Genomic DNA, 22251 nt, shown 5'->3' with positions numbered 1-22251 from the left:
AGGCACCATCTGAACCACGCTGACCTCAAACAATTTGATGCTTTGTCAAGTAACAATCTCAGTCTCCTTGGAACAAAAGAATACCAATGCCGAATAAAGGCCAAAGATGCAGTTCAAAGATGGAGCTCATGTTCTCGGTATTAGTAACATCCTTTAGCTGAAAATTCCATCACATTTAAGGTAATGCCACAACACAGAGAGAAGAGGGGAAAACCACAGCAACCTAAATGTTTATACAGGTTAGAAAGCTGGTACTGATCCTTAGTATTAAATATAATATTTAATCTTTAAGATTTGTGATTCAAGATCATATTTAAAATCACAACTGGGGGGCGCCTGGGTGGCTCTGTGGATTAAGCCTCTACCTTCAGCTCAGGTCATGATCTCAGGGTCCTGGGATCGAGCCCCGCATTGGGCTCTCTGCTCAGCGGGGAGCCTGCTTCCCCCTCTCTCTCTCTCTGCCTGCCTCTCTGCCTACTTGTGATCTCTCTCTGTCCAATAAATAAAAAAACTTAAAAGAAAGAATTAAAATCACAACTGGATGACAGTTTGTAGAGTGGGGAACAGGCAGAGAGGAAAGACATGAAGGTTAAATCCAGAAAAGCTATTAACATCCCATTGGAAAGTGGAAGCATTTTATTGGGAACGAATGTTCAAACAATAAGTAGCTCATCACCGTCACACAAACATTACTCCAAAGTAAAAATGAAGCAAGCTCTCATGCACATGCCGATCACTCAGATTTCCACCAAACTGGGCATTTTACTGAGCTGGATCCAGTATTTTGATCTTATTCCAAGTCCTACTCTAAGGATCACTAATTCCTTATATAAGTAAAAATATATATTTATATTTATATTTATAATTTATATTTATTTTCTGACTCATGCCAGAACACAGAAGAACTTAACCTACTCACAGGCTATCAGGGCTGGTCTGGCCCTGGTGAAATCTGAGACAGAGAACACAGAGAACAAACTACTCCCTACCAGAGTAGACGTAGGTGAGGGACAGACAAAATGGGAGAAGGGGAGTGGGAGATGCAGGCTTCCAGTTATAGAACGAGTAAGTCACAGAGATCAAAAGTACAGCATAGGAGTATAATTGATGGCATTCTCATAGCATTGTATGATGACAGATGGGAGCTACACTCGTGGTGAGCACGGCAGAATGCATAGAGATGTTGAATCACTGTTGTACACCTGAAAGTAATGGAACTATGTGTGCCCATGTGTCCACGTCAATAAAAAAGAAGCACGATAACCAACAAATAAATGTAGAGGGACAAAAGTAATATTGGAGGCAAAAATCCAAGTTGCCTTATGATTACCAAAAAATAAATAAATTTGCGATGGGGAACTCATCCACAGAGAGCAGATTAACCAGCGGAGTACAAACACGGCTGCTCCCTCTCACTCAGGGGACGGCATTCATGACAATTTCAACATAAGGAGAATGCTAGGGTCAAACAGTAAGTACACACACAATAGTTCACTTCAATTTTCCTTTCAAATGCAAACCAAAGGAATAGTTTTTAATTCCTTCCTGTGTCTAGTAGTATGTTAGAAACCATAAACTATAGAACTTTATGAAACTTAATATAATGACACTCAAAAAAAGTCTAAAAGCTGGAGACAAGTCTCATATATCTGGACAACAGGTAAACTGACACAGAGGCTCAGGTATGTAATAAAAAGAGCACCTACTGATGAAGTACTAAATATGCATCATGGGCAGGAACAAGAGAGAGGTTAAAAAGGAAAACGTCGGGTGGGGCCGGTTTCCGGAGGAAGGCTTCAAAGAGTAGGTGGAAGGTAGCATATCTCTTTAAGAATCAGAAACTGGTGAAGAGGTCCTGGGGAAGGGGTTCAAGAAAGGGTTTTCCAAAGGCCAAGAGGTGGGCAATAATGAGAACCTAGTGGGGAAAGAGGCCAAGGGAACCCACTCAGGGTCAAGCAGGGTAAATAAGGTACAGAGATACGAGAAGGGTACCTGACGAAAAAAGGCCTGGAAGCTCAGCAAAGGAATTCAGGATTACTGTTCTAGCACTGGGGGTCCTGGTCACCTTTTTAAAAAAAAAAAAAAAAAAAAAAAAAAAAAGATTTATTTATTTATTTATTTGACAGACAGAGATCACAAGTAGGCAGAGAGGCAGGCAGAGAGAGAGAGGAGGAAACAGGCTCCCTGCTGAGCAGACAGCCCGATTCAGGGCCTGATCCCAGGACCCTGGGATCATGACCTGAGCCGAACGCAGAGGCTTTAACCCACTGAGCCATCCAGGTGCCCTCCTGGTCACTTTTGAACAGGTGAGTATAACGATGAGATCAGTTCTCTCTTACCTGACAGTGTTTTAAAGTGGGCTTGGAGAACTATAGATCAGGGGCCAAATCCAGCCCATCCACTATTTTTGTGAATCAAGCTTCGCTGAGAAACAACCACACCATCTGTTTATGTATCGAGTTGAAGAGTTGGGACACAAAGCCAAAACACTCTCAGGCCCTTGACAGAAAGAGCCTGGGCCCCTACTTACAGTACGAATTAATGAAGAGACTGAGATAGGAAGATCATCCATGAGGTTAACCCAAAAACAACAAAGATGAGAGAGCAGCAGAATAAAGTGGGGAAATTCCAAGAGACAGTAAATGGCCTCATCGACATCACCTGCAACATCGTCGTGAGAACATCTCTGGAAACGTCCGAAGACCAGTATGTACGAGTGAGTAGCAAAGCTTCGTAGAAGCTAGTGTATGTACGAGTGAGTAGCAAAGCTTCGTAGAAGCTACTGCGTAGGAACAGTAGTAAAATCACAAAAAGGGTTTTAATAGGTGATGCCCAGAAGGGTTTTAATAGGTGATGCTTTCAGAAGAACCTTATCACAGAGCAGCTTATCTTATTTATACTTATATACCCTACCCATCAATACAACAAAAGCTTATTCCAAAAGGCCACTCCATACAGCAAAGCTTAATGTGACCCCGTGACCAAAGTGACGAAAAGTTCTTCGTAACCTACCTGACTCTACATATACATACATCTGTATGTATATATATTTTATAGTAAAGCACATTATTTTACAACTCCTCAAAAAGCTCGCTGTATAAAAAAGATCTATAAAAAACATCTATAAAAAAGATGTTTACTAAGGACCACAATTTTCCTCTGGATAGTTAAGTTTTCATTTACAAAGATAAATACATCATTTAAAAATTAATTATAAAATATGGTAGATCTGTTGGTCATATACGATTATTTAATAGCATCAATACTATTGTGTATAGTAAATAAAACATGCAATAATTGTTGACCAAGCACAGTGTTTACCCAAGGACACCTGCTGAAGCAGAGACGGAGGACAGCAGACGGGACTCAAACCAGTCTCCTTGAGGGTCTCCACCAAGAGCTGTCCTGCACACGACGGCCAGAAATGTCTTCATCAGATCAGATCTGACCAAGTCACTCTGCTGACAAGATTCCGACTGCTCAAGCTGCACTTCCCGGCTTGGCTTTAGCTTAACTTTCCGGCCTCATCTACAGGTGACTTCCCCTGACTTTTTACATTGGAACACTCACTGCTCTTAAAACGATGATAGCTAGCAAGAATTGAGCACCATCTGTAAGCAACTGGGTAAACTACTGCATATGATTTACCTCCTCAGCTAATGATCAACCACCCTATTACAAAGATTTTATGATCACTACCCCATACCCTTCAAGGCCCCACTGTCACACAAACTCCTTTCCAAGTACACAGCTCTACGTTGTGTAAATTTCGCAAAAATTCTTATTTGCCTTCTTTATCTTACATAGGTCCCACCAAATTGTATAAGCTTCAGGGTGCACAAAACCTAGATATGCCCCTGTTTATTTTCATTCCCATTATTCACTTTACTGAGGCTCAGCAAGGTTAAATAACCTGCCAAAATATTCACTATAAGACATGGCCAGAGAGAAAATTTGAACCCATGTCTACCTGTCTTCAGAAGCTTAGAGTCTAACTATAGTACAAGGCTGCACTTCTGGTCTTATAGACTGCAATGCTGCCTGCAATGACCATTTCTCCTCTTCCTATTTTCATCACTAGATTTCCAGCAGGCTCCTATTCATCCTCCAAACCCCAACTAAAGTGTTACCCTTTCTCCACATCTTTACTTAACCTCTCCTGAAACAATGAGATATTCTTTAGCTAACCCTGTCTTTTAAACACCTGCCACAGTATGTGTGACATAATCAAAAAGAATATGCTTTTTGGAGTCAAACTGACCTAGGTGCAAATTGTGCCTCTGCATATTCGTGGTACAATCAGGCCTAGGACAAAATATTTTACCTCTCAAACCCTTAAGTTCTTAATCTTTAAAATGGAGGCAATAATTTTTAACACATTGACTCATGTAAACACCCAACCACTCATTCAAGAAATACTTAACAAGTGCCTACTGTATGCTAGGCACAGAGCATAGAACTATGGCATAGAAAACAGAGGCACAGTTCCTACCCGCACAGAGCTTACAGTCTTAGTGGGGGATACAGAGAAATGAACAGACGGTTAAAATGCAGAGCGAGGAGAGTATTGATTTAGACCAAGGCAGGGTATAGAAGAGCTTATGGGGAAGGGATCACGACCTAACCCAGACTCCAGGGGTCAGGTAAGGACAGCGGAGATGAATAGCAATTCAGCAGCAAGTCTCTTAAAAATAAAACAGAGCAAATATTCAAGACAGATACTGCAAGTAATTTTAATTTAATAAAATACTTCCACCCCACCCACACCATAGTCACACGTCCCTCATTCCTTAAGCATTTGAAAACTCCTCTGAATGTCAGGGAGGGAAAACTGATATATATATTTTTTTACAGTGAGTAGGTTAATAAATAGGAAACCTTGTGCATTGCCCTGGGCAGTACAAACCTTGAGGCTCACAGAAGAGGCCAAATAAATAAAAATAAAATCAGATGGTTTCTCAGGTTTCTGTCACCACCAGAAGAATTCCTTAACATTTGCTCTTGTTTTCTGTGTTAAAGCGTTTAATGACAGAACAAGGAAATCATTTTTACATTTTTCTGGGGGCTGAACTGCCGCATAAAGTGAGAGAGCAATTGCAGCTTTCAAGAGATGCTAATTGCAGCTTCTAAAATATTAGACTCCCTCTAAACACACGTCACCCTCATCCCCTAGGAGTTTCTGGGTCTTTCTTAAAGGTGCTGGGAGGATATTGCCATACAGACTTCCTTTCCTACCCAAGGATTTGAAAACATTTCTGTTGAGTGATTTATTCCTTGCTCTTCAGGGGCCACATGCCCCACAGCTTAGGAAGCCCTGGAGAGAAGGACCACCTTCTTTAGGCAAGAAACCCACAGTGAGAAAAGCTGTATTGGACCGATAAAGGGAAATAACTCACCACCTCCTGCTTTATTCCACATAACATGGGAATTTCCATCTGAATTTAGACTTTCTACCAGCAAGCTAGCAGGGTAGGACCTGGGAGCCTTCCCTCCCACAGAGGTTTTTTAGGCAAAGATAAAGGAGCAAAAAGTCAGCTCTAAGAGACCTGCGACTTCTTACTTCCCGGGAGGGCAAGAAGGAGGAAAATGTTGTCATGCTGGCAATTCTATTTATAAATGCTTCTCTTTACAATAAGATGACAAATTTAAGAGGCAGAAGAGGGGAACAGCAGCAGCTGCCCACACAGACTATTACTTTAAATTTAATTATTGGAAAATCATTCTATTCAGGCCAAGAGAGGGATGTGGAGGAGGAGGAGGGGTGAAGACAAATAATAAAATATGGAATGACACCAAAAACTAAATTATATAAATATGGGAGGTGGGGAGACCAACATTCACCCAGAGATGTATCCCCATACTTCAACTAGCCGAGAGGAAAACTGAGATCCAGAAACTACTCTTCCAGAAAGAGTAGAACGTTATTCATTGTCAAGCTCCTGATGCTTTCAGTATTCAGCTGCAAATGTAGATTTCACTAACTCTTTAGCCACGAAATCAGCAAGATATGTATGTAATTACCTACATATCTGTATGTGTAACACTATTTCTGAAAATGAACAGATCTGTACTCCGGTCTAAAAATGAGGCTGACCCACATCCACATACGAAAATGCTGACAATTTTGACTCCAGCTGGGAAGCACATGATTTGTAAACCTTGTTGTGAAAAGGGAAATACCTATAATTTTCCATCGAACCCCCGAATTACTAAAATTAAAGTTTTACCAGTATACCTATACCCATAATAGAGTGGGATCAGAGGCAAATTACGGGGTGGAGTGGGCTGGCAGTTGCTTGGGGCCCTGATCTACACAGGAATCTAAAATAATGTTGAAAAATATCATGGGGAATAAAATCTTATGGGGAAAAATTATACAGTTGACCCTTGAACAATGCATGGGTTGGGGTGCTGGCTCCAACCCAGTCAAAAATCTATGCTCCCAAAACTTTTGATTCCCCTAAAACTTAACTAGCAATAGCCTACTGTTGACAAGAAGCCTTAGCAAGAACATCAACAATTAATATATACATTATATACTGTATTCTTACAATAAGGTAAACTAGAGAAAAGGAAATGTTATTTGGAAAATCATAAGAAAGAGAAAACATACTGTACCGTATTTATTGAAAGAAATCCGTGAATAAGTTAACCCTTGCAGTCCAAGCCTGTGTTGCTCAAGGGTCAACTGTATGTGACAGGAAGGACCGCGTGTGCACAGAAGAGGGGAAAAAACCTCCGAAGAGAGGCTGAGGTAGGGATGTGAGTTGTAATGTGTCCAACCAACACACACATGCACTGCGTCCTCGTGTTAGGAAAGGTGGTCCCTAAACCACCATCTAAGAAAAGTGGGTCTCGTTAACTATTCCCATGGGGCTACTGTCCCCAAGAAAGGCATGCTGCCCTCCCCCCGCTCCCCTGCAGAAATCAGCCTCTGGACAATGGCTGAGGACATGTTTGAAGAAGAGCGGGCATGAAGGAGTCCGGGTCCCAGCCCTCTCAGGACTCTGGAGCTGCCTTGTGCCCGGACTGGAATCATTCTGATTCATATTTCTTTGATCTCTGAGATTGATTTCTCTTTCCCATTCTGTCCTTGTTCTCTCAACTCAAAGCTCACATTCTCATAGATCTCCATTCCCTTTGAGGCCATCAAAATATGTGACTAAAGTGATTCACAGCATGGGGTGAAGCAACAGATTTGACTGAACAGGGTTTTCTGGTTAAAAGAGGGGGGAGTGCTTGGCAACCTAAATCCCGAGCTCATGGGGAGAATGTGTTTGGCGATCTTTCATCCTGTCTCTGGAAGAGTGATGGCTAATTCTAAACATCTTCCTGTTTAGAGTACTGCCTTCCCCTCCCCTACATCCCAAATACTGACTTGTGATCCTTCCTTATCAACACCTTCCGTTTGCCATTTTGTTAATTCTGCAGGGTCAGTCCCCTGCAGGAGGTGACTTATTCAGGGACCTAATGGTTAGTTCTGAGAAAGGTCCTATTCATTCAGCACCTTCCACATTTAATACTCCGAAATTCATTCATTAACATATGATGTGGAAAAGCGATGATTCCTACCACCACCACAACCAAAGCCAATACCGTCTATTGAACGAATCAGCTCCTGGCTTGGCACCAGCTACCCTGAGTGAACTGCAAACTTAACTGAAAAGTAACCTGAGTCAACAGTGTCCACGACGAAGGGAATGAAAGCTGTTTCCCTTGGAATAGAGATCACCTAAAAAGGAGTGGGAGGAGGAGGACCAAAAGAAAGGAAGGAAGAAACCCCAGTTGAAACTTGGCATTTACTTGAAGAGGAGCCAGCAGAATGGACGTGCATAGACAGTTTCACAGCACAGAGGGAAGGCATCGCTCAGAAGGCTTCCTTGGAGCTGTTAAATTTCTTGGGTGGCAGCCTTGGCTGGGAAGGCAAGGCACAAAAGTTGCACTCAGGGTTCTGAGGACCAGGAGGTGGTGTCTGCGAACTTACGGGGATCGAACGGCTCAGGAATCTCGCTGAGGAAGAAGAGAGGCCGGTGTACGAGGGCCGGAGGAGGGTGGGGTGCTCCTCCGTCTTGATGCTGTGAGGGCTCGGCTGGTTGCTCAGGGTGCTCCCGCTGCTGTTGTTGCTTCTGCTGTACTGGTTGTTGTTGAGCTCAGGGTAATTTCTGGCAGGCGGCTGGGAGCTGCCGTTCAAGAGGTTGGTGAGTGGACTGGCTACGAAACCCGCCTTAGAAGACGAGGAGGCCTTTTTGTTCTCTGGCTCCTGTGTTGCGGCATTCAAGTTGCCTAGAGAACTGGCTAGCCGGGAGTTTATGGAAAAGCTGAATGGAAAACACAGGTTGGGGAGGGGGGACATAGACAACGATGTAGACTCATGTGGAGTTCATGTTTCTAAAACACTAATTAGGACATGAGGGGAATGGGATGCAGACAGTTCTGATCAATGCACATGGCGACAGACTGGCTTCCTTATCGCTCTTGGTGATGGTATCATATGGGGACTTGAGTTACACACATTAACTTCCTGTCAAAGCAGTTAATTAAGACGCAAGAAGCTGGCCTAACCACTCTGACCGGATATGTTGAGGTAGAACATCTGGGGGTTCTATGCATCCTGAGGTAGAGAGTAAATGAAGAGGGCCATATAACAGGAGAGCAAAATGTAGACTTCAGTGTAAGATTTAACTTACACGTACTCATTCTAATGTCTCTGCCCATCGCAGGAGAAACGACAATACCCCATAGCATTAGTCTGTGCCACGGAACTCCAATTTCCTGATCGCGTTAGGCAAGCTGGAGCTTCACTACAGAAAGGGAAGCCACACGGCTCTCCCTCCACAGCCTTGTCCCCCGCCACGTGAGACAGAACAGAAGCCCCGGAGGGTCGCAGAGCCGTCTGTGATTCCTCCCTTTCTCCCTGATCCCCTTCTCTGACAAACTTCAGCCAAATTCATTGTGTGCTACAACCTTCCTCCGCTTCCCACCAGTATCTGAGAAGCAGAGAAAAATTACCTTCTTACACTGGCACCCGAGGACAAAGAACCTCTGTTTATCCTCTTGGCCGTCGCTGAAGGGGACAAAGCCACTTTTGAGGTCTTCAAAGTAGTTGCAGATCCTTGTGGGGACGAAGTCAATCTTTGTGGAGAAAAAAAGGGCAAAACGTCACACAAAAGCTGTGTCATCTTAATATTCAGCAATCACCTAAGACACAGTAAACTATTAAGATTAAAGAGATCGCAGCAGGTCAGGATAACAGTGACAGGAGCAGCAGTCAAGGCTGACAGAGCACTTGCTCTCTGTGCAAGGCTCTCTTCTGAGAACCTTATGGAGGGTAATTGGCTCATCCTCACAACAGCCCTGTGAGGTAGCTGAGACAGCAATCCTCACTCCGCAAGTGAGCAAACAGAGCCACAAAGGAAAAGCTCCTCATCCAAAGTCACTCAGTGAGCAAGGGACAGAGCTGGGATTCCAATCCAGGGTCCAAAGTCCTGTCCATCACCGGGTCTTGCCCTGTTGGTGGTCGTCCCTTCTTTGATGGCGGCGTTCTTTGCACGTCCTTAGATTCTACTTCTTTATATTTTATTTTTTTTAAATATTTTATTTATTTGACAGAGAGAAATCACAACGAGGCAGAGAGGCAGGAGGAAGCAGGCTCCCTGCAGAGCAGAGAGCCCGATGCGGGGCTCGATCCCAGGATCCTGGGATCATGACCCGAGCTGAAGGCAGAGGCCCTAACCCATTGAGCTACCCAGGCACCCATACTTCTTTATATTTTAAATCTGTCTTCTTCTTTCCACTCTTCAACTGCCCTAGCTGAGGCCATCACTACTCCTTCCTCGTGGCTACTAGCAACATCTTGTAATCTTATTCCTTAAAATTCAAATTCTGAAGAGCCTCCGGTAGAATCTAAAATATTTAATTATGTCGCTCTGCTGTTTAAACCATTTAATCTTTCCTCGGTGCCCAGAAAGCCTGAGCTCCGTGGCTATACTTATAAAACCCTCCTATCTGGTATTAGCCTTTGTGAACAGGTCCTTTCTTTCCACGCTTTCCCACTAGACATCTCTCCTCCAGCGACACAAACTGTTCTGAGTTCCCTGAATGGACAGCACTCACACCTGTGTCCAGCCTGCATATGCTGTTTTTCCTGTCAGAGCATCTCCTCCTTCCCTTACTCCCCCCTCCACCTCCATCTGCCTCATTCCATTGCTTATACTTTGCTGGTCAAATCAGCTGGTACCTTATAGAGCAAGCGCTGAATTCCCAGGCAGGGTAAGCATCCTGTTTCATCATATATTCTCATAGTAAATCATAGCCCTCATGCCATATTTCATTGTCTGGTATTTATTTTCTTTGCTATAAGCGCCACTGAGAGCAAAGGACTGCTCTCATTTCTATTCCTAGTGGCTAGTCCAGTGCTAGACTCAGAGAGGATGTTCATTAATGTTTGAGGGAAAACAGACTCAAACCTGGACATCCAGGGTCCAGTCACGGTTTTAATACCAAACCTGTTTAAACGCACCTAGACCTTGCTTTCCTATCTGTTCTAGAAAAGCTTACTTACTTGTAGACTCTTTCCTTCATCATCCTCCCCCCAAACAACATTTTAAGTACATGTTTTGTCTCTAAAACAAGAATGGGAAAAGTGGTACAAGGAAGCAGCTCAAGTTTCTGGAGAAGTATGAGCCCTCTCAGAAATGCCCACACAAAACAACCCTAAAACCTTGGGCTGAATAAGAGTCAGAGGTGAGAAGTGAATCGGCTTTCCACCCCTATCTTATCAACAGTCTTGGCAAACATGTTCAAGCCCTCATCAAGGCCTGTATGGCACTCTGGTACCACTGGTGCCTTGAAACCAACCCAGGACTATTTGGGGGACATTTTTTCCAGAGACAAACACTAATGTTTCCCCTTCAGATGGAGGACAGAGAAGGAAATAAAACTAGAAAATAAAGGACAAACACATGTAAAATGAGGGGAGAAGAGGGCTAACAAAAATGTTAAAACCTCAAGGCAAACTCGATCACTGGATTGAAAGGCTCATTGATGAGCAATCGTAGTTTCTTAGACACCCCAGAACGTGCTGGAAGCACAGACTGCACTGATGTCACTACCACAGCCACACCTATGGGTACCTCAGGAAAACCAAAATCCCCTTCCCGGTGAGCGTTAAAAATAAGGTGTAGCGTAACAATCTGGAACAGAAAGGAAGGGACTTAAAAAGTGAAAAGCTGTATGCAATTTATTTTCACCAGTTTTAGGATTGGGAAATATATCTAAAGGAGAGCATTTACTTACAAGCTACCAGAAATTCACCTCAATAACAGTACCTGATAGGCTGGGACACTGCTCTTGGGTGCCCTTTCATATCATCCAACCTACGGAAATCAAAGACAAATGCTCATGCATCACTGGGTTCACACATTGAATCAAAGGCCAAAAGGCAGAGCATGTGGAGTCAGACCAGTAAAAATACTAAATTTGCAAAAGGGAGAAACCTCCCAAATGGATATCAGCACTCATCCCGTTTCCAAAAGAAATCCTAAAACCAGCAGGAAACCCCTTTCAGTCATTTTGTTTCATCTTGAATTTAATTTACAGCAAATTGCCTTAAATCAGAAGGTGGTGTTACAGCCACTCAGGATTAAAAAAAAAAAATGTTCAATGATGATACCATTAGGAAAAACTGAATTCTAAAAAAATGAAAAAATTTTAGAGAATTAAAAAAAAAAACAGAAAAATCATATTAGAATCGCCTTCTAAAATTTGTGTAGTGGAGATTCTCTTGCTTTTTTTGTCTACTTATGTGCCAAGTTATATGCCAATTTATCCCTCCCTGCCCCTTATGATTTCTTCAGAATCAAATCTACAACTGTTTGAAATTAATTAAGCAATATAAAGCCATTTCTTAAGCGTTTCAAGGGAAAACAGGGCAAATAAAGAGATTAGTGGTCTTGAAGAACCTTCCACGGATGTCGATGGTACCCACAGCGAGCAGAGCACACACTGCCCAGTACGGGGTATGACTACCAGCTCCATTCCAATTCCATCCCACTGGGGAGGGATCGAACCTCTCTAACCTCAAGCAACCCACCCAAATGTGGGTGATGATTCATACCTTTTGTGTTAACTCAATTAATCCTCGTATCCAGACTAAGCATCTACCATGGCTCCTGACCATAGCAGCTGCTCAGTGAATGATACGTCTCTTCAGTTTTCTGTGGCAGCTAGTGGTTACTACTAAGCACCAGCCTTGCTATCCCGTCTTTCCTGTTGCTATAGAAAACAATCACCTTGAATTTGGGCCGCATAAACCTTCTTTCCTCAGGTCAGGGAACCAGTACTCAAAGTTCAGACCTAATCTGACTTGTGTTCTAATCCTCCCAGATAACACATGAAAACTAAACTGTGAGGCTGTTTGACACATTATCATGCTGGCAAAACACCCTTCTTGCTGTGCCTGTCTCTCACTTAAAAAGTAGCCATTTCCCATTATAATCATTTGTGTTGTGAACTTGTCACCTTCCAGGAATCTGGAAGATATTCACAGATTTCTGTACCTACATTGATCCTGAAGACTTTCTTTTTTACCTAATCTGAACCATGAGCATGTTCCAGATAGTGTGATCACAAGTCAGGTTCCATCAATTGGTTCTGATTCGTAATTTTAGACTTCAAACTCAGGATGGTTATAACTTTACAGACACAGGTAAGAACTGTTTATTCAATTCTCAGATACAGAACATTAAGCTAAGGAGCGAGGATATACCAAAGCTTGGCATTTAGTACTTTCCTGCCCTCTCTAGATTCAAAACGAAAGCCTCAGCACACCTGTAAGACAGAACACCCACTCATGGGGGAAGAGTAGAATTCCAAACGGAATTTTGAGCACAGTCCCAGGGACACCCGAGGGCACCGCAGTTTAAGGTGGGATTCCAGAGGCTGAGAGTTTGCAGGAGCTGCTGTCTGTAAGCTTCTAAAACTTAGCTGCTCCCTACAGTGACTGGATAATAAACCACACAAAACAGTAATAAACCAGAAAACAAGAGGTAAACATGGCTCTTGCAGAACGATATTCAAAAGAGAAGAGTAAATGCTCTATCCACAAATGGAGGCACAATACAAACTTAAAAGTTTAAAATGGATCCTACCTGAATGCACAGGATGGTGAGGAGCGTGGCTGTCTCTGACTTTTTAAGGCACGTAGTTTGTCTCCCTGGGTTATACTGTTTTTCATTTCCACATCCTCATCCTCTTCTAAATTATTCTGGAAAAAGAATGCATGTTCCATAGAAAGGTTATTATGAAAAATTTTGCTTTACATAGATTTCTTAATAGACTATAAACCATATATTTCATATAGATTATCTTAAATAGTTTTAACACACTATGAATTCAGCATTATATGTGTGTGTGTGTTTACACACACACACACAAAACACACACACACATACTAAAGAATGTTCAACTATTCATCAATTAAATATACTGGTCAAACTTCAAATCAAAGCATTGCTATGAATGTGGTAGAATTTAAAAGGAGCTCTTTCTTACAATGGACCACAGCCAAAGAGACTCTCATGGAAACAAAATCATGCTTTGGAATATAGCTCAGATACAGGCTGACTCAATAGATACATTACAAATATGTTTCAAGAGACAACTAGGATCAGTCACTGCAAATGTTATAACTTGTTTACAAAAATGAAAGCTAAAACAATTTAGGATATCTAGACAACAACTTACTAGGATCGATTAACACCAGTAAAAGCACTCAAGACCTTTCCAGAAGGAGTTAAAGCTTACTAGATTGAGAAAGCGTTTCCTGCTGAAATAAGTCTTGTAGGTTGAAAAATAGAAGTACCATACAAGGTCTTTTCACATGCTAGCTCACATTTCATTCTTACAACTCAGGGCAGGGAGGACACTGTTGCCCATAAAGATGAAAAAAAGGAGGTGCTCATAGAAGAATATTGCCCAAGCTCCCCAAAGCTCTTCATAACAGCTATGATTTTAAAATCAGACTTCTTGACCCCAAATACAACAGTACACTAACACTGCACCAGTAAAGATTTTATTTTGCCCACTTCCTCCCCTGAATAATTCATATGCCTTGAATTTGCTAATTCCTTGCAGCCATAAAAGTCCTCTCCCCTCTGTCACATTCTAGTCATTTCTGATATATTTCCCTCTGTCACATTCTAGTCATTTCTGATAGCCATTCCTGGCTCAAAACACTTCTTTGCTCCCTGCCACATAGGTTGGGTTGCATGGCTACATCTGAGGTCTCTAGGCATGTCCTGGGTAAAAAGACCACACCTTACTACTTTAACTCGGAGCTTAAAAAAGCAAAACAGACATACGAAGCACACACCTGGAAGGAAAGAAGAAATAATGAAGAAGAAAGCTTCCTAGAGGAGGAAATCCCTTAACTGAGTATTGAAGAATGAGTATGGAGTGAAGAAGGCCAAGATCACAGGAAGGGTCATGCTGGCAAAGAACACCAGTTCAACTGTCACAGGCTCATGGAAGTTTAAATTCAGACAAGATTCTCTTAAAGTCATAAGTTGCCCATCTACAAAGTCTTCGGGAATTGGTTATACTATCTCAGACCATACAACCCCAGTGGGGAGGAATCCATTACACCCGAGAAAGTCTGCGGGAATAGAAATAAGGCAGGCCTGAAGGCTAGGCTTGCTAGCAGGATGGCACACCTGAGGAGGTGGGCTTAGCTTCACCCAGCCATTACCATGGGTGTTGTTACCAGTTACTTGTATCTGACGGAAGGACCGGCACACAGTAGGAGTCTCTAGATTATGGGACTGGGTTCTTGAATGACCTGACAGGATCCTCACCCTTATTTGTCAGGTTCATTGTCCAATGGGCACCTTTGTGGGAAAGCCAGGAAAGCTCCTTTGGCCTTCCAACCAGGAGGATCTTTGTATTCTTCACTCTGAAATGCCTTCAAAATTCTTTTTGTTTGTTTGTTTTTAAGATTTTATTTAATTTATTTGACCGAGAGAGACCCAGTGAGAGAGGGGACACAAGCAGGGGGAGTGGGAGAGGGAGAAGCAGGCTTCCCGCTGAGCAGGGTGCCCCATGCGGGGCTCGATCCCAGGACCCTGGGATCATGATGGGAGCGGAAGGCAGATGCTTAGTGACTGAGCCACCCAGGCACCAGTACCTTCAAATTCTAAGGAAAAGTGAGCTTCAACCTGAAATTCCAAAGTTCAACCCAACAGACATAAAGGTAGAACAAATACACAAAAATTTACCTCCCACACAATCTCTCTGAGAAAACTATTACAGGATGTATGTCAGGGAAAAGTTAAGAAGACAGGAGGAAATCCAGGAAAATTAGGACTCCAACTGCAGAGTATGAAAAGAAGGGTTCAGGTTGGAACCGTAGAGTAGGGCTAGAGAACAATCAATCCAGGCTGGAAAGGAGAAGCCTCTTGGGGAAAAGAATGAACTTGGTAAAGTTTTTTTGCTGTGTCAAGATTTTGAAAAAATTTTAAATTTCTTAGCACAACTGGGGGGAGGAGGGAGTAGCCTTATTTTTTCCCCAAGGAAAAAAATACACAGAAAACTCTGCAAATAAAAAGACAATTAACTCACATCTGAACTCATATAACACTGTGTCAATTGTATGTAAATGAAAAATAAATAAATAAATAAATAAATAAATATAAAACACCACAAAAACAGGTAATTAACTCTGGGAAAAACAAAGAGAGATTCAACAAAGGAAACAGAGTAGACTACCAACCTCAAGAGTGAACAATTCTTACATAGTAATGACATATTATTGGTTTTAACCCAAAATTATGATGTAGCTGTACTGGGAAGCACAGGGGAGTGAGAGTAACATCTCAGGGGAGGGGGAAGCTAAAATCTCATCCACCACAACCAGGAGGCAATCAAAAAATGTCCAAAATCAATAAACTGTTTCAAATAGCATTACAAGCAAAACACTGATGTGCAGAAACATGGTAGTGAAAATGCTGGTATCATTTGCTTAGAGGTTCCCCCTTCTGTGGGTGGGTTTGGGAGTTGGTCTAGGAGAATAGAAAGGTGGGATAGGGGACTGATATTTTTTATTAGAATTCAGTAATTTTTGACACTTCTAAAAGTGTGATCACATATTACTTGGAAAAAATAAATACTAATTTAACAAGATACAGAATTAAACAACAAAAAAGTACGTTTTACATTATAGTTACGTTACAAGTTACAAGTATTTTCTCTCCCACTTCATTATGCATCTGAAAGGTAAAATCTTTTAAATATAAAACATATCCGGGGTGCCTGGGTGGCTCAGTGGGTTAAAGCCTCTGTCTTCGGCTCAGATCGTGATCCCAGGGTCCTGGGATCGAGCCCCGCATCGGGCTCTCTGCTGAGCAGGGAGCCTGCTTCCCCCCTCTCTCTGTCTGTCTCTCTGCCTATTTGTGATCTCTGTCAAATAAATAAATAAAATCTTTAAAAATAGATATATAATACATTTCCCATATAGAAAATAATGAAAACACTGCAACAGAGAGCCACGCCCCTAACTAGCTAGATTTAACATATTTTCTACTTAAGCTCCTTCTCTTTTTTTTTTTTTTTTAAGATTTTATTTGTTTATTTGACAGGCAGAGATCACAAGTAGGCAGAGAGGCAGGCAGAGAGAGAGCGCGGGAAGCAGACTCCCCACTGAGCAGAGAGCCTGATGCGGGACTCAATCCCAGGACCAGAGATCATGACCTGAGCCGAAGGCAGAGGCTTAACCCACTGAGCCACCCAGGCACCCCTTAAGCTCCTTCTCTAAAGGAGTTTACTTAAATACCCTAACTCTCAAAGAAAAAGAAATATTACTTATTAAGTCTCAGCTCCTCTCAACCTCTGGAGAAGGAAACCATGTATTTTCCAAAGGGAAAAAAAAAATTAAAAAATATATATATACACAAACACACCAACAAGTATCATAGGGAAAAAATAAATATACATATATTTATTTTATATATAAAATAATGTATAAATATATATATTTATTTTTTCCCTATGATACTTGTTTGTATGTAATGACAAAATACAGATAAGAGTGTAAAAAATATTAAAACCACCAACATATTTATCATCAAAAAGCAAAACCCATTAGCATTCTGGCATAAAGTCTTTCAGATTTCCCCCCATGTTATACATACCATCCCCCAACATACTTCTTCCTGACAAAGAGGTTGAGTTACATATATGCTGCCCTATAACTTACTTTTTCACCTGAAAGATACATTGTTGGAAGTATTTCAGTATAAATTTAAAAAACCAAAACCCCCAAAACCTCTCTATTATTATTCTTTGTGGCTCCATAAAATTCCATTGTCTAGATACACCAAATTTCATTTATTTTCCCTTGGTTCAGGCTGTTCTCTGTCTTTTATCACTATAAACAGCTCCAACAAACATCCTCCTCTATACATATGGCTTTTAAACACTGTCCTATTATATTATGGCTTTTAAACACTGTCTTAAGACGGATTCATAGAAGTGGAACCTCTAAACACATGGTACAGTCTTCCGCCATGCTTCTTCAAAAGGTCCTCCATTTCAAACTCCAACTGGCAACCTTTAGTTTTTATTCCCCAAATACCTGCTAATATTGCCTACATTCTTTAATCTCACACAATCTGAGAGGCAGAAACAGGATCTTGTCATTTAGATTTGTGTTTCTTTAATTTCTAGGGAAGTAGAAATAAAAGAAAGTGTTTACCAGCCATGAGGATTCCCATTTTGTTTTATTTGTGTATCGGGCATTTTCACACTGATTTTTAAGCATTCTTTACATTAAAAAAACATAACAAAACCCTAATTTGAATATGTAGCAAACATTTTCTCCTACATGGTGACTGCGGAGAGAATGAACGGGAGAAGGATAAGTCTTTGGGAGGGGAGTGGGACACAGTTTACTGGCTCCTGCAGAGGTCTGGTGACAGGTAACAGACTGGATTAGGTGTGAGAGAACGCTTAAATCAGGACCTGGGGATGGAAGGGGGAGGGGAGAAGATCCAGACATGTAATACTGGTCTGAAGAAATCTACTAAAATATAAATCATGTCACCTTTTTTTATTATGTTATGTTAGTCACCAAAAAAAGACAATTATCATATGGTTTCACTTATTTGTGGAACGTGAGCATAGCATGGAGGACATTAGGAGGAGGAAGGGAATAATGAAGGGGGGGAAATCACGTAATTTTTTTATCTCAGTGTATCATCCTTTATTTTATTTCTGTGGCTTTTGTATGAAGCTTCAGGCATTTTTAGGACTAAGAGGTACAGAACATATAAGCCATAAAATTCTCAGTAGGGGATTAACGGCCTTCAAAATCTTGACATAAAGTTTTACAATGTTATTCAAAATACATTTAAATTAAATGACAGAATTAAGAAACTAGAGAGCTGTAAGAAAGAGGACCCTGGCCTTCTGGAATCCTGAGTATGACATAGACATGAATAGAACCAAGCTCTGTATTTATCAGGGCACCTAGAACACAAAAATATTGTGAAGGGAAAAAATATTAGGAAACACAGTTCCTTTTCTCATGAGGGCATGAATCAATCCCAAGAAACGGTAGACCTGCGACCGGCCATTTGAAGGCTTCTCAGCAGGTGCTGGGAGGTCTCATTCTTTCTACCAAATTTATTCCTTAAAATAACTGATAAATAGTCAAAACTGGTGAATGCAGGGAACCTAGCCTAGGCTTCCTTTGTGCTCCAGCTCCTCTCCCCCCAGAGTCCCCGTGCATATCCTCTCTGGCCCTGAGCTGCTTAAATCCCCTAAAATCTGCAGAAAAGAAACAAAGTCACATGGTTGCTGGTGGAACAAAGTCAGAAAGCCTAGTCCAGGGAAGAGCCTCATATCTTTGCTCCCCAAAGAGGTAGGTCTGTCGTCAGACTCCCCACTGCCCTCTGGAGGGTCTAAGTACCAGCTTTCTTTCAGATACCAGCCTGCCCTACATAAAGGCAGGAAAATGAGAGCAAACTAAAATACATAAAGAAAGACCATTTCAAAAGATGTACTTATTTATAGATGATGGTCTAGCTAAAGAACAAATAATAATTGTAAACTAGAAAGATTTATTTTATGCCATCGGTTGTTCTCTAAATATAGACAAGATGAAAAAGAAAATAAGATGTGTGCATAGGTTTCAGTAGGAAAAGTAATGACTGACCAAGGCATTAATCCGATGGTGACAGAGTAAGTCACTGGGGAGGCAGTGGTGTGTGCCATTAAGAAAAAAATCTATTAGACAAAATATAGCACACTAGGGAAAAAAGACGGAAGAGTTATAATAGAAAAATGACATAAAAAGAGAGTTTGAAATAGAAATGAGTAAAAATAGAAGTGAAAGGATTGGAAGAGGAAGATGATAATGGATTTTCAGTAGGTTTAAGTGATTTGGCTGGGAAAGGTGGCTGGGTCATCTCCAAAACTCTTTCAGCTCTCAGATGCTGAAACTGTGAGATGTAAAAGCTGAGGAAAGGCAAAGATATCATCTCATAACAAGCTGTTTCTGATCATATAAAGTTTGGATTTATCAGAGCCCCCGAGTCTGCCTTCTTTCCTTCCTTGGCGGCCACTGTTGAGACCTTTATCCCCTGGGACCACTCCCCCTTCACCAACTTCCTGCTCTCCCATCCCTGGCCACACAGACCCCAGCACCCCTTTCCTTCACAGCCAGGGAAGTCTGCCCAAACTCTGGCTCTCTGTTGTACTGTCACTCTCCTGTCCTAGAACTACTCTCCCGAATCCCAGTGGCATTCAGAATGGGACTGGAATGCCATAGTGGTCCCAAGAGTGGAAAGAACAGTGCTTGAAAGAAGAGTCTTAGAGAGTTAATTTTTTACTTCATGGATTTTATTTTTCTAAGATACACCCTATACATGGGCATTTGGTATAAAAGAGCAAAGGATTTTATAAATCACAGTATCTCCGTGACGTGATTAAAACGCTACATTCTTGGAGCACCTAGCTGGTTCAGTCGGTGGAGTACAAGACTCTTGATCTCGGGGTTGTGAGTTTGAATTCCATGCTGGGTATAGAGATTGCTTAAAAACAAGATCTTTAAACATTATTAATTAAATAATTAACTAAAACATGATATTCTTATTTACCTGTCAATTTACATGATCTTGGTGGAACGGGCAGCACCTGTACCTAATTAATATCTCTAAGTCAAGAGCATCTGATTGATTGGTATGCTGCTATTGTATTATCATCCCGGAGAAGGAAAAGTTAACAATAATCACAATTCCAGGAGAAATCTACTGCGACAGACTAGCTAAAGTTCTGTCCAAACTGACTGATATAATACACTAAAGCCACACTTAGGACCACATAGAGAGGCAGCAGGGTATGGAGAGGGGCCTCAGGTGGGTGGCTGAGAGGAGACTCTGAAGCCAGAGCGCCTACGCCTAACTGAGAGCTCTACTGTGTACTCTGGGATCTTGGGAGAGACAGTTTGACTTTCTCTACCTCAGTCATGCCATCTGTTAAAGGGGGCCTAGTAACAATTCCTATTTCATATAGCTGTTATAAGAATTAAGAGTTAACCCATGTAGGGGATGCCTGGGTGGCTCAGTCGGGTTAAGTATCTGTCTTCAGCTCAAGTCATGATCTCAGGGTCCTGGTCAGGCTCCCTGGTCATCAGGAAGTCTGCGTCTCCCTTTCCCTCTGCTCCTCCCAATCCCCTTCTCCCAGCTCATCCTCTCTCTCAAACGAATGAATAAAATCTTAAAAGAAGAAAAAAAGAATGAATCCATGTAAAGTGCCTAGAACAGTGCCTGGCACATAATAGGTGTTATTTAGGTGGTTGTTACATTCTAAGCTCCTCACTTAACTCCTTAAGTACGGATCCCTTAAATAAAGTGTTTTAAATTCCATCTTCTTAAAACCATTTTTTAATAACCCCGATGCATGATGGACCCTTGGGCCCTGGCATGTCTAAGTGAGCACTTATTGCTGGTACTATGTTGTATTTGCACACAGACTACCTTTGGATAGCTTGGATTATTATCAATTTCATGTCTGTTTTCTTGTTTGTTTTTGATGAAACCATAAGCCTTCTTCATTCTTTCAAGCACCATTTACGAAGGCCCTGTGGGCAGACAGAAGCCTCAATCTTCACAAAATGAGTATCACCAGGCCAGGGAGGAGATGTAAGGACCGTGGAGGAAAAATACAGTGCAAGGCAGGAGCACCGAGGAGGGAGCCTAACCTAGAGCCTAACCCATCCCCATAGGATGGGTTGGGTGTATTTCACAGTGCCTAGCCCAGCACTGAAGACCAGATTCAATCAAGGTAAAGCCTCTATTTTTAAAAGATTTTTCATAACTCTAAGTAGGCAAAGAGAATTCATTACAGCTGCAGCCTCACCCATTCCCGTGGCCTAAATCCCTCTGGTTGATCCTTTTTGCCTATTTGCCCACCTCTTGGGCACTGAAAAACTACATAGTCAAACCTTCCCAATCAGGTAATTATAGAGATTCCTAACAACCAACCCCAGGAAAATCCCTATAGGCCTGGGAATCAGAAAAATAATTTAGTATCTCATTTTCAATTTGACATTACTTATAAAAAGGGGGGGGAAGCAACCTCCCCTTTTTGCACTTTATGTACAAACTAATAAACCCAGAATTTCCATGGGCTTCTATCCTGAACATTGGTCTGGAACTTGAAAATATTAAAATCCTTGCAGCATTCTCAACTTCTTTTCCCACTTGGAATTCACAAGAATGACAAAGATGTTACTACCTCTATTACATTCACTTTTGAGTAAACTAATTCCCCATATTCATGTACTGTTCTGGAGCCAGCACCAGATAAAAATGGCAAGAAAAGGGCTTAAAAGTGTTATTTATGCAATGCATCTCACCTAACTATAAAGTGGTCCAAAACCTATTTATATATATATGTCACTGTCTGAAATCTTAACCACACCATTTTTCTGTGGTATTTCTGAATTCCTGCATTTCTGTGCTCTAATTTCAAAAATCATACCACTTCTGAATGGCTAGAGCTAAAGTAATTAATCTGGGATTGCAAGGAATAAGAAAGAGGAAGAGAAACAGCCCAGTATCTGAACACATGCTCATATTTAAAGCTGACTTACTTTAAATTTCGTATTTCATTCTTCAGTGATAAATAAATGTTAGTCTTAAATTCAACAAATTGAGATCTAAAAAAGCATGAGAACAAAATGTTCTAACTATTAGA

The 22251-nt window shown here is 41.5% G+C and overlaps 1 protein-coding gene across 4 annotated transcripts in view; it reads right to left on the bottom strand.

Moving 5' to 3' along the window:
• The window catches only part of CDC14A (cell division cycle 14A), a 170507-nt gene that overhangs the window by 11406 nt on the left and 136850 nt on the right, over positions 1-22251 (bottom strand). The window contains exons 12-15 of one of the 4 annotated variants that reach the window (XR_004383811.1): positions 13149-13264; positions 11328-11375; positions 9010-9132; positions 7804-8180 (exon numbers count right to left, since the gene is read on the bottom strand). Coding sequence is in view for 1 of the 4 variants with exons in the window: in XM_032867221.1 (XP_032723112.1) it covers positions 7985-8318; positions 9010-9132; positions 11328-11375; positions 13149-13264 (621 nt within the window). In the remaining 3 variants the exon portion in view is untranslated. Of the gene's footprint in view, positions 1-7803; positions 8319-9009; positions 9133-11327; positions 11376-13148; positions 13265-22251 lie in introns of all 4 variants that reach the window. The other 3 variants (XR_004383809.1, XM_032867221.1, XR_004383810.1) reach the window with 3 other exon arrangements.

Source organism: Lontra canadensis, unplaced genomic scaffold (genome assembly GCF_010015895.1).
Source record: "Lontra canadensis isolate GAN:19392208 unplaced genomic scaffold, GSC_riverotter_1.0 scaffold33, whole genome shotgun sequence".
NCBI classification, from domain to species: Eukaryota; Metazoa; Chordata; class Mammalia; order Carnivora; family Mustelidae; genus Lontra; species Lontra canadensis.
This window is presented reverse-complemented; position numbering and strand designations above follow the sequence as displayed.